General features: G+C 54.3%; 1 protein-coding gene across 2 annotated transcripts; it reads left to right on the top strand.

Annotated features, from left to right (window-relative positions):
• The first annotated feature begins 3,027 nt into the window (after nucleotides 1-3,027).
• Nucleotides 3,028-8,211, top strand: MED10 (mediator complex subunit 10). Of its 2 annotated transcripts, none has more exons than XM_045285163.1 (4): nucleotides 3,028-3,217; nucleotides 3,705-3,788; nucleotides 6,127-6,202; nucleotides 7,728-8,211. In XM_045285163.1, exons 1-4 carry the CDS (start codon nucleotides 3,096-3,098, stop codon nucleotides 7,824-7,826), a joined length of 381 nt encoding a protein of 126 aa, XP_045141098.1. In that variant the 5' UTR covers nucleotides 3,028-3,095; the 3' UTR covers nucleotides 7,827-8,211. The 2 variants fall into 2 exon arrangements, with proteins under 2 accessions (XP_045141098.1, XP_004698165.1); XM_004698108.4 differs by having other exon boundaries at nucleotides 6,127-6,229.
• The last annotated feature ends 3,292 nt before the right edge of the window (nucleotides 8,212-11,503 follow it).

Genomic DNA, 11,503 nt, shown 5'->3' with positions numbered 1-11,503 from the left:
TGTCTCCTCAACAGGAAGGGGAAGTGGAGAGAACAGTGTTGTCTCCTGTAGGGAGAGAGAGGAAGAGGCCTGATTCTCATGGTTTACTATGACACACTCAAGAGGGTTGGGGTTGCATGCCTTGCTAACAACCACATTTTAAGATCTATCTTGAAGTATGGGACTATCTGTGAAGTACAATACAATCTATCCTCTTTCAAAGATACCCAATCAATACGACTCTTATTCAAATGTTTGCACTCACAACCAAAGCTAGCGATGCAGAAATTGAAGAATTCTACTTATGAATTCGGTCTGAACTTGATCAAACATGCGCTCAAGATGCATCGATAACCCTTGGCCATGGAACACAAACAGGAAGGAACGGTGGTTAGAAAGTTTGGACTTGGTGCTAGAAATAAAGCTGGAGATCTCACGGCGGCGTTTTGCAAGACCACCAAGTTTCATCGCAAATCCTTTCCTTTAACCACAAAAGGTGACACACATGGACTTCTCCAGAATATGTACAAGTCAAATTGTGGAAAGAGATGAGTGAGAAGCTCAACATCAGTAGTTAAAGCCAGGCCAGGGGCTGACTGTGGAACAGACCACCAATTGCTCGTATGTAACTTCAGATTTAAGCTGAAGAACATTAAAAGAGTCTACAACCTTAAGAATCCCACAGAGATTTAAAGAACAGATTTGCTGCATTGAACACCACGGACAGAAGGCCTGATGAGCCGAGGGAGGACAGTCAACACCATCATCCAGGAGAAAAGCAAAAGATCATTAAAAAGACAGGTAGCTGCCTTCCAAATTCTTGGCACACATCAGTGAGTGCCTTCAGTGCTCCACTGGCTTGTTGAAACATCTCAAATGGGATTCCACCAGTTCCTGAAGCCTTGTTGTGATGAATGCTTTCAGTACAGCTTGAGCTTCTTCCTTCAGCAACATTGATTCTCACTTATCTGCTACCTCTTGACATGGCTGAATGTGGACTAGTTCTGTTTGGTACAGTGACTCTATATTCTTTCCATCTTTTTTTAATGGTTTCTGCATCATTCAATATTTTGCCCACAGCCTCTTTCAAGATTGCAACTCATGGCTTGAATTCTTTTTCTTGAGTTCTTTCAGCTTAAGACATGCTGAGCACATTCTTCTTTTCTGGTTTTCTAGCTCTAAACACTATAGGTCTTTGCAAACTTCATTATAATATGTTACTTTGTATTCTTGAGCTGCCCTTTGAAACTTTCTATCCAGTTCATTGCTTCATCATATCTTGCATTTGAGTTATGATCAAGAACAAGTTTCAGAGTCTTTTCTGATAGCCACTTTGAGTGCCTTCCCACTGGAGGGCCTCGTTTCCGGGCACTGTCTCTGGCAACGTTCTGCTTCGATTAATTAGGTTTTCAGTAACCGGAATGGTTTTGATGCTGTTCATAGGGGTTTCAGTGGCCAATTCATTTGAAGTTGACAGTCGATTTCTTCTTTGTAGTCTCTTCTTAATCATAAACTTCTGTTGAAATCTGCTCATTCTGGGTGACCCTACTGGCATTTCAAATACCGCGACATTGCTTTCAGCATCACAGCAACACATAAGCCACCACAGTATGAGAAACAGACAGATAAGTGGTGGGGATATATGTGTGTGTGTGTGTGTGTGCATTATACACACATATTCATGTAGTCTTTCATATCCTTAACAGTTTTTTGGGGGTCACTCAAGTTATTATTTTATGATAGAGGTATTGAAAATTCCCTGCTATAATTTTGAATTGCTAATTAATCTTTGCAATTTGCCCATTTTCATGAGACAAATAAAGACTATGTTGTTACATTTAGGTTAATGTTAGCATATTTTTTGATTTAGGATCCCTTTTATATTCATAATCTTTAAAAAACCTCTTTTTATTTTCATTTTATCCAGTATTCATATTCATGTTGCTTTAGACAACTTTTTTAAAATTGCCTGATACATCTTGTTTTCCCTATCTGTTTATTTTCAACCACCTTGTTTTTGATGCTGCTCTAATGCGATCTAGTTCATGTGCAGCCGGCCTGACCCCAGAGTGAGCAGCTAGGAGGGTAGCTGCAGAGGGTTGGGCCCTGCACAAGGAGGTTCTGGGGCGCGATGAGGGTGAAGGAACCGGTGGCTTGAGTCCAGGGGTCTCAGTGAGGTTCCTCTTCTTTTCATTGCATGCTTTCTGCATTTTCTGCATCGTCTACAGTGCGTTATGTCACACAGATTTTCATTCGCAGAGCATTCATTTTTCCGTGCACGGGCTGGGCATCTTGTAAAAAACCCCACCCACACCAGGCCCCATTCCACGCCCCTCCGGCCAGACTCTAAACAGCCGCGGGTTCGGACAACCATTCCCGCGCTCCACTTGGCGCTCTTCCTAGAATCCATACCCCGCCCTTGCTCTAGAACCTGCCCTGGCGCCCAGGCCCCGACCCATCATTCACTGAGTCAATTCTGACTCTCCATCTATGAGTTAGTTTTTTGGATACGACAGAATAGAACTGCCCCTGTGGGCTTCCAAGACTATTACCCTGTGGGGGCTGACAGCCTCATTTTTCTCCCGGTGCTGGTTTCGAACTGCTGATCTTGTAGTTAGCAGCCCAATGCACAACCACTACACCGTCTGCGGACCGCTATTCCTAGAATCCAGGTCCCGCCCTCACATTAGGCCCCACCCAGGAGTACAAAGCCCCGCCTCCAAATCGATAGTCCTAGCATCCAGGTCCCGCCCCCGCCCAGGTTCCGCCTGGGTAGCCCGTGGGTCCCTGCAACCAGGCCCCGCCCCCAGAATGCTGCTAATCCCGGACTCCAGCCCCGCCTTCACTGCAGCCCCGCCCCGAAGCTCAGGTCCCGCCCCCGGTGTGCGGCTAGTCTTCGCATCCAGGTTTTGCGCCCGCCCCGGTCCCTCACCGTCTAAAGCCCGCCCTCGATAGCCCATTGGTCCTCGCATCCAAGTCCCGCCCCTTCCTCCCGCCATGGGAGGAAGCGGAAGTGGCGGGGACGGGGGAGGCGGGCGGAAGTAGGAAGCGCTCAGCGGGCCGTGGGGCTGCCGTGCTGGCTCTGGGCGGCTGGAGCTGGCCGGCGGCGTGCAGCCATGGCGGAGAAGTTCGATCACCTGGAGGAGCACCTGGAGAAGTTCGTGGAGAACATCCGGCAGCTCGGCATCATCGTCAGCGACTTCCAGCCCAGCAGCCAGGCCGGGCTCAACCAGAAACTGTAAGGGCGGGCGGGACCCTCCGCCGACCCCTGCCCCGCGCGGCCCGAGGCCGCCTCCGGCTGCCTCCGTCTGTGGGAGCTGGGCGGGCGGCGGGCGGGCGCTAATTACCAGTAATTACCAGGCTGGAGGCCCCTCGGCTCTGGGGATAGCGGGCGCTTGGGCAGCCAGGCCGCCCTGGGAGGAGTGGTCTTGAGGAGTGGACTCATTGCGGGTGCTTACGCTGCAGTGCAAGCTGTGAACCTGTGTCCCTTGAAGTAGCTCATCAGATTCCCAAATGACTTGGGCCCCTCCGTGTTGGCAAGTCCTGGTTTACAAGAAGAGCAGACACCTCTTGGGGGGCGTGCCAGGGATTCTTCTGGGTAACTCCGGGGGAGGGGGTGTAAGTTGAGTGAACCCCGTGCAGATGGGAGGTTTGCTTGCGGAGAATCTGGGCGGGTCGAGGTCGGAGAGCTCTGAATTCAGTGCCTTTGTTCTGCCTCTCCCCAGGAATTTTATCGTCACTGGCTTACAGGACATCGATAAGTGCAGACAGCAGCTTCATGACATTATGGTGCCGCTAGAAGTGTTTGAGTAAGTATCCTCGGCTAGCCCTTGCCTTCCCTCTCCCTCTCCTCCCCGCCCTTTGTGCACCCGCTCCTTCCCCTTCCTTCCCTACATTTTAACCTTCTAAAGTGTCAAATTCAGCCGCATTGGTTGCATTCAGTGTATTGTGCAGTCATGAACATATTCCCGAATGTTATCTCCATTCCCCGCCCCCACTAGGACAGTTTCATCCTGCTATTGAACAAATAGAGCCCTGTTGGCAAGGGTGGGTTATGAATCTGGCTGCTCACCCCAAGGTCAACAGTTCTGCGTCAGGAAGGCGAGGCTCTGTTCCTGTCAAGAGTTCTCAAACGTGCGGCCATCAAGTTGATTCTGACTCAGCGACCCTAGAGGGCAGAGCAGAACTTCCCTGGTGAGTTATTGAGGCTGTAACCCTTTACGGAGCAGAAAGCCTCGTCTGTCACCCTTGGAGCAGTTAGTAGCCTCAAACTGCTGACTTTGTGATTAGCAGCCCACCTGGTAATGCGTTAATGCCTCCGGGGCTCCCATAAAGAGCTACAGTCTCAGAGAAACACACAGGCACTTCTCCCCTGCCTATGAGATCGGCACACGCACAGGTGTGGGGTAGCTGGCTCAGTGTGCCCTCGGGAAGCCTGCCTGTTCGTGGGCTTTCAACAGGGCTCGTGAAGATGAGAGCTCGCATGGCCAACGAGGCAGGCGAGCAGCCACCAGACACCGCTTTCCCTTTCGTGGGAATGGTGAGCCTGAGGTCACCTCAGGCAGGCTTGTCTGGAGAAACAAACCACCGTGTAAGAACTCGAACCATCGAGAAGTCATATTAAGAAGACATCCCAGCCCGGTCCAACTGGAATCCCTAGCGGTGGGAGGCTGACACAGGAAGGTGATGCAGGGAGATGACCGGCCTGTGGAGCCGAGGCCCATGGCAGCATGGCAGCGGTCAGGTTTGGTGGCCCACATGGGGCTGGGCCTGGAGGCAGACACAGTCTCAGTGAAGCCTCAGGGAGGAGGAAGGTGAAGTGGCAGGGACACGCAGTGCCCAGAGTCCCTTAAAGACCACACCCCCAAGGAGGTGTCACAAACTACCATGTGACTGACAAGTGTGACCCCACCCCCCAGCCAGGAGTGTCTTGGCAACACCAAACTCACTGCTGTGGAGCCAGTGCTGATGCGTGGGGACCCTGTGGGGCTGGGCGAACGGCTCCTGTGGGTTGTCCCAGCCTCCTTGACATAAAACTACCCGGCTCCAGACAGAGCCCATCTATAAACCACATGAAAAGTCGTCTGCTGTTTCCGGAAGTCTCTGGGGGTGCTGGTCCTGGGAGAAGACCAGCATTTGCCCTGAGAAGAGGAAATGGCTTAAGGGCAAGCTAGGAGAAACTGGGAACGCTGGCCGCATTCAGTGCTGGGGAGCACCCCCAGGAAGCCCGCCGTGAGTGCGGCATCCCAGGCAGGCGCATGGCGGACACCGAGGTGTGTAGTATGAAATGAAGAGGCCGGGAGATGATGCAGATGGGCCTCCGCCGGCTGCGTGCTGATGTCTTATCACGAAGAAGACTGAGATAAGGACCGACAACTCCAAGCAGTCACTGTTTTGTGCAGAACCGAGAGTCCCACCGCTGTGTCGAAGCCGCCCATGTGTGCAGTGAAATTGTATTTATACTCCCACCCTCCTTTAATTTGAAAGCAGTGGAAGTACAGTCAAATCATCTCATGGAAGCCAGGGGCTGGGGGTGTCTGCTTGTGGCCCTGCCCTTGTTTGTACGGCCCCTGAAGCCCAGCACGGGAAGCTCAAAGCTGTGGGGCCGGGCCCGGTCCGGTGCCCTTGTCTCCCAGGCCAGCCCCTGGCCACCCCTCTCCGTTGAGAGGGTGTGGAAGCATGTTGTTACACGAGTGCATGCGGATGAGAAGCTGACCGCTGGGTTCATTCTGTACCGCCCCCAGCTGAGGATCTTTCCACCCCAAGCCGCCTTAGCCAGCACGGGAGCCACTGCCCTGGAAACCTCATTGACCTTGTCAGGACCGTGAAAGTGACTGGGTGTCTGCTGACAGATGGGGTGGTCTTTGGCAGGCCACCCCTTGTGCTGAGATCGGGCCAGAGTGGGATTCCCTGGGGATCTTGCTCCAGTTAGGAGGCTGGTTCGGGTTGTCTGGCGGAGATGCCCTTTCCCAGCAAGGGGTAGAACCGGCTCAAAGCCCTGCAAGCTACGAAGTGGTCAGGGTGGCACGGCTGGGGGCCCCAGTTACATACAAGAGCAGCTCCCTCGACCCGGCTGTGGTTCCCTCTGGGAGGCAGCCCCCTTCTTCCAGGAGAGGGGTGACGGAGGCATGTCTGTTCTCTGTCCAGGTACATTGATCAAGGTCGGAACCCCCAGCTCTACACCAAGGAGTGCCTGGAGAGGGCGCTGGCCAAGAACGAGCAGGTGAGAGGCAAGATGGACACCATGAAGGTAAGGCAGCCGGCCCACCCCAGGGCTGGACAGCTGACCCTTCCCTTCCCAGGCCTCCACCCAGCCCACCCACCCACCAAGGGCTTCACTGCCCCACCACCAGGGCTCCTTTGGAAGGGAGGCGGGAGGAGACAGGAGAGCTTTGGCAAAGACCCGGTGGTTCCTGCACCTTGTTAGAGTGGGGCTCGTGCGTCAGGACTGTGGGGTGTCAAGAAGGTGCCTGTCAGCTTCTGGGTGGGAGGTGGGAAGGTCCTAGGTAGGCTGGGGCAGTGGTTCGTGTCTTCAGGCCTCTGTGCCTCTAATTCCTGTAGCCGGAGGCTTGGGCCTGCGCCATTGAACTCAGGCTTGGGCACGCACTGGCCTCTGCCCTCCAGGCAGCCTACTCGGTGATGCCCCTCCTGGGCTTTTTGCAGGGTGAGACTTGGCAGTGGGGTGTGGCTTGAACATGGTTCTCTGCCGATTTGCTTCTGGTGGGCTTGTGTGGGTGGGTGCTGGTCAGGTGGGATCGGCCCCCAGGCGAGCTCCCTGTTTTGGGGTGGGGTCCCTCTTGCCCACTTCCCAGCCCAGCCATGAGTGCACACCTCATCCCCTGAAGCCGCCACTGCTCTCCAGGGGCCGCCTGGAGCCCGTCCATCTTCCCGGGGACTCGGTTCTGTCCTGCCGCCAGCTGGTAGAGCTGCAGGTCGCAGGGGGTGAGTGTCGGCCTGGGCAGGCTGGTGGCTGGGAAGCACCGACCTTGGGGCTGGCATCCGAGTGCCTTCGCACTGTGCCCCTGGGCTGCTTTGTTCAACTGAGAAGAAAGCGATTTGGGGATTGGCAGGCGTGCAGCTGCCTCTTAGGTGGGATTGCAGAAGGGGCTTGCCCTGCCGAGTGGGGCAGGGCTTGGGGGTGCCCGAGGCTCTTGGGAGCTGGGACTGGCCTCTGGTGTGGCTGAGTGCCCGTCATCAGCTGTCAGGTAAAGCCTGGTGGGTGCACAGGGAGCCAGCTGTATTGGAGCGTGGGGTTCCCTTCCCAGGGCTTTCTGCCCTTGGCCCAGCAGACCCACACCCATTCATGGGTGTGGGGTGAGCAGGCAGGAAGGAGCCTTTACACTTGATCTTAGCCAAAGGCTGAGAAGCGATTGGCAGGAGCCTTTAAGCCAGTGGTTCTCAACCTTCCTCATGCTGCCACCCTTTCATACAGTTCCTCATGTTATGGTGACCCCCCAACCATCAAATCATTTTCGTTGCTACTTCATCACTGCCATTTTGCTACTGTTATGAATCAGGTGACCTCTGTGAAAGGGTCGTTGAACCCTCAAAGGGGTCAAGACCCACAGGTTGAGAACCGCTGCTTTAACCTGACTGGGGTCACAGCGGCCCGTTGGTTTGTAGTGTGCTGGTGGGTGGTCTGTGCGGTGGATGTGTGCCTGTGTATGTGCGGTGTGCACAGTGGTCAGCTCGAGTGACGAGTGATGGCTCTGAAACTGAAAGAGTGACCGTGTGCAATTTTTTCATAGAAATTCAAAAGTCTGTTGATTCAAGAACTTTCCAAAGTGTTCCCAGAAGACATGGCCAAGTATCGGAGCATCCGAGGGGAGGACCATCCCCCTTCCTAGCTGCCTGAGCAGCGGACCTGAGCCTGTGTGGACCTCTGTGACTGGGACACCCGATTCCCTGCCCATGAGCTGCCCGCAGCCTCCTGGTCAGCGGCCCGAGGAGGAGGCCAGGGACGGGCCGAGCCCACTGTCTGCTCGGCAGGGTTGTAGACGCAGGGCTGCGCTGTCATCAGATCCCACCCACAGTGGCCTCAGGACACAGGAGGTCTCCCGGACACGTGTCCAACGGGGGCAGACTGCCACAGCTCTCTCCCACCTCCTGTGCAGACCTCTCAGCAGCTGTGCGCTTAATCGCTGCACCACCACCAGGGCTCGAGATGAGAGCCCAGAACATTCTTCTGGAAATGTGAAATGCAGTTTGTAAATTAAAGATTCCTAAAACTTGTGCTTTGTCGTTTTTTAATTTGGGGGGTGGTTCTCGTGAAGGGGCCAGGCCCCAGGCCTACTTCTCCGCCGACTCCCAGGGGGAGGCTCCGTGTGTGCCTCACTTAGTCTTGGAACCAGGTCCCTTAGGAAGAAGCGGTGACCTTGCTAGGCAGGACTGCAGATCTGGGATGCTGTAGGCCGCAGGAATAATGTCGCACTGTGTTGGACATTATTCCTGAATGCCCTGAGGAGGAGGAAGCCCTACTGGCGTGGTGGTTGTGTGGTGGGCTGCTCACTGCAAGGTCGGGAGTTTGAAACCACCACATGGCTTTCTACTCCCGTAAAGATACAGTCTCTGAAACTCGGGCTGTTCTACCTTGAGCTGTAGGGTCGCTGACTCCATGGCAGTGAGTTGGGTTTGGTGTTGGCCTTGATGTCTGGCTGCAAGGGTGGTGGGCCTTCCCTCCTGAGCAGCCTGCGCCAGTCCAGCGCATCCTCCCGTGGTTCTGTGAGTGCATGTTCCAATGTGTTTATCCATCCCTCCCCTAAGGGGCATTTAGGCCATTTCCGTCTTGCTATTATGACAGGGCTGCAGCCACAGGTGTCCAGGCACCTGCTCATGTTTTGCTCCTTGTATCTATAGTTTATACCTCGTGGAGTGTGAGCAGGAGGAATTCAGAGCCGAGGAATCTCCTGGGGAGACAGGAACTGCATCTCTGTCCTTTGCTCCGGGTTCAGCTAGCTAATGAGATGACTGCAAGTTCATTTCTACCAACTTCATAGGTCCACGTGCCTGTGCACGAGGGCCTTCAAGAAGTGTGTGGACATTTTTCATTATCCCATAGTTCCGTCTTCCAAGAACTTTTTGAGGTCTCCATATTTTTATGGTTCTTTTGAAATACTATATACCTTGGATGGATGATTGGTGGACAGATGGATGATAGATGAATTAATAGACAATGATGGATGATGGATGGGTGTTTAGATGATGGGTGGATGGATGATGGATGAGCAGGGAATTTTCTAGTACGTTGGAGAAGTTGTTGCTGTTGAGCCAATTCCGGCTCACAGTGATCTTAGGAGGCAGAGTGGCACTACCCATCGTTGCCCAGGCTGGCATTTTATGGGAGCAGATTGGCAGATCTTTGCTCCCAGGGAGCCTCTGGTTGGGCTCAAACTGACAACCTCAGGGTTGGCAGTCCAGTACTTAACTGTTCTGCCAGCAGGGCTCCTATAGCTAGGAGTAAGAAGGGGCTATCATGACATCAGAGGGCCTATTACTACCAAGAATGAATCCCTGGGAGCAGAGAGCATCCTTTGGACCTGGGGTCTCTGCTGAGAACCTTCTACACCTGGGAAAGATTGATGTCAAGATGCATAGAGAGCTCCGAAAGATGCAAGGCCTCCAGGTGCTGAACGGGGACAAGGACCTTCTCCTAGAGCAGACTGAATAAAGCCTCGCCAGGAGCTGGCATCCTGGTGGCACAGTGGTTGCCTGTTAAACTGCAAACTACAAGGTCAGCTGTTTGAAATCAGGGGCTCGTCTTTGGGCAGCGGTTCTTATCCTGTGAGTCGTGACCCCTTTGGAGGTCGAATGACCCTTTCACAGGGGTGGGCCGATTCATCACAGTAGCAAAATGACAGTGATGAAGTAGTAACAAAAATAATTTTATGGTTGGGGGGGTCACCATCACACGAGGAACTGTATGAAAGGGTCATGGCACGAGGAAGGTTGAGAATCCCTGGTCTGGGAGAAAGACGGGGCTTTGTACTCCCTGCAGAATGAGAGCCCTGGAACCCCACAGAGGCAGTTGTCTCCTGCCCCGGAGAGCCATGGCGGGGTCAGATTCCACTCTGGTAGCGAGTAAGTGTGGCCGTGGAGTCCCCGGGGGTACAAAATGGTTCACATGCTGAACTGCTAATGGGAAGTTTGGCAGTGGGAGTCCTCCTAGGGGCACCTCAGAAGAGCAGCCTGGTGACCTGTTTCCCCCAAAGCGGCCACTGAAAACCCCGAGGAGCTTGCTTCTCTGCCAGGAGTGGGGTTTTGGTGAGTGGAGGAAGCAGGTCTGTTGATGGGACCCCTGCACCCGCGGGGCGAACAACAGGGAGGGACAGCCCTGAGAAGCCTGGGTGCTCTGTCAGACAGGTGCTCTTGGTGCCTAGTGCGTGTTCTGGAAGGACCCTTCCATCATGCCAGCCCCTGGAGCCTTGCCCAGCCTGTGGGTGGGTGGGTGGACCGTGACTGGCAGTGTCTCCTTGTTGAATCTCTGCACGTCTCCCACTGCCCCAGGTCCACAGAGATCTCAGTCAGGCAGCCTCTGCTCGATGCCTGAGGCTGGACAAGTCTTCAGGTCCAGTGAGGCTGGGAGGGACTGACACTGGCCCATCTGCTGGGAGGCAGCAGCGGTCCCGGGGGCATGGGGAGCCCATGGGCATTCGCTCAGATTCCACACTCCCTTGAGGCTACCCCTAACTTGAGTGTGGCTGGAATGCGAGGAAGTCAAGAGTCCCCTAAGTTTGCGCTCACTCGATAGTGTTGGCACGTGGTCGGCCTTCACTCAGGAGCCCTGCTGGCACAGTGGTTATGTGTTCGGCTGCTAACGGGGATGTCAGTGCTTCCAAACCACCAGCCATTCGGAGGAAGAGAGGACAGTGACTTACGGTCTCATAAACGCACAGGATACTTCTTCCCTGCCCTACAGGGTCACCAGGAGACAGCATCGTCTCGGTGGCAGTGAGGTTTTTTTTTCTTGTAATTTTTAATCCTTCACTCAAACAATCTATCCTTAATGATCAATTATTCAAGAAAGAGCCATGCCTTTCTGTAATCATTTCTCTCTCACTGTTCCTGAGCCCGATGGATGGCTAGCCTCAGTGCCTGGAGCAACTGCCTGGGTTTTCTGTGCCCCTCGCCTCGAACCCACTGGCTCGCTCTTGTTGAGGATGAAGATGGCACTCTTGATCAGCTGTTCTGCTACGAAGCAGTGTGCTTCGGTCAGCGGGGGCTCCGGTCACGCTTTCTTCCAGCACCTCCTGTCAACACGGCGTTCCAGGACAGAAGGGAGACAGATTGGCTATGATCATGCCATGGGCACAGGTGACCCGGGTCACAGGGAAGCGCCTAGGTGGCATTTTTATGAGAACGGGACCAGGACGGGAGCAAACCCTCTCGGCAGACGCACGGACAGAGGAGAGTGGGGACAGGTCTGTGTCTCCTTCAACCTCTGTGGGCCCCGGATCCCGTGGTGATCTCCATCTGTCCCGAGATCCTTCCCTGGGTCTGGGGGCTTCTCAATGCAGGAGCCCCATAC

Source organism: Echinops telfairi, unplaced genomic scaffold, assembly GCF_000313985.2.
Source record: "Echinops telfairi isolate 266 unplaced genomic scaffold, ASM31398v2 ScPeMD7_7469;HRSCAF=8507_1, whole genome shotgun sequence".
Taxonomy (NCBI): domain Eukaryota; kingdom Metazoa; phylum Chordata; class Mammalia; order Afrosoricida; family Tenrecidae; genus Echinops; species Echinops telfairi.
Note: the sequence above shows the minus strand (reverse complement) of the source record. Positions and strands in the feature narration are given on the sequence as shown.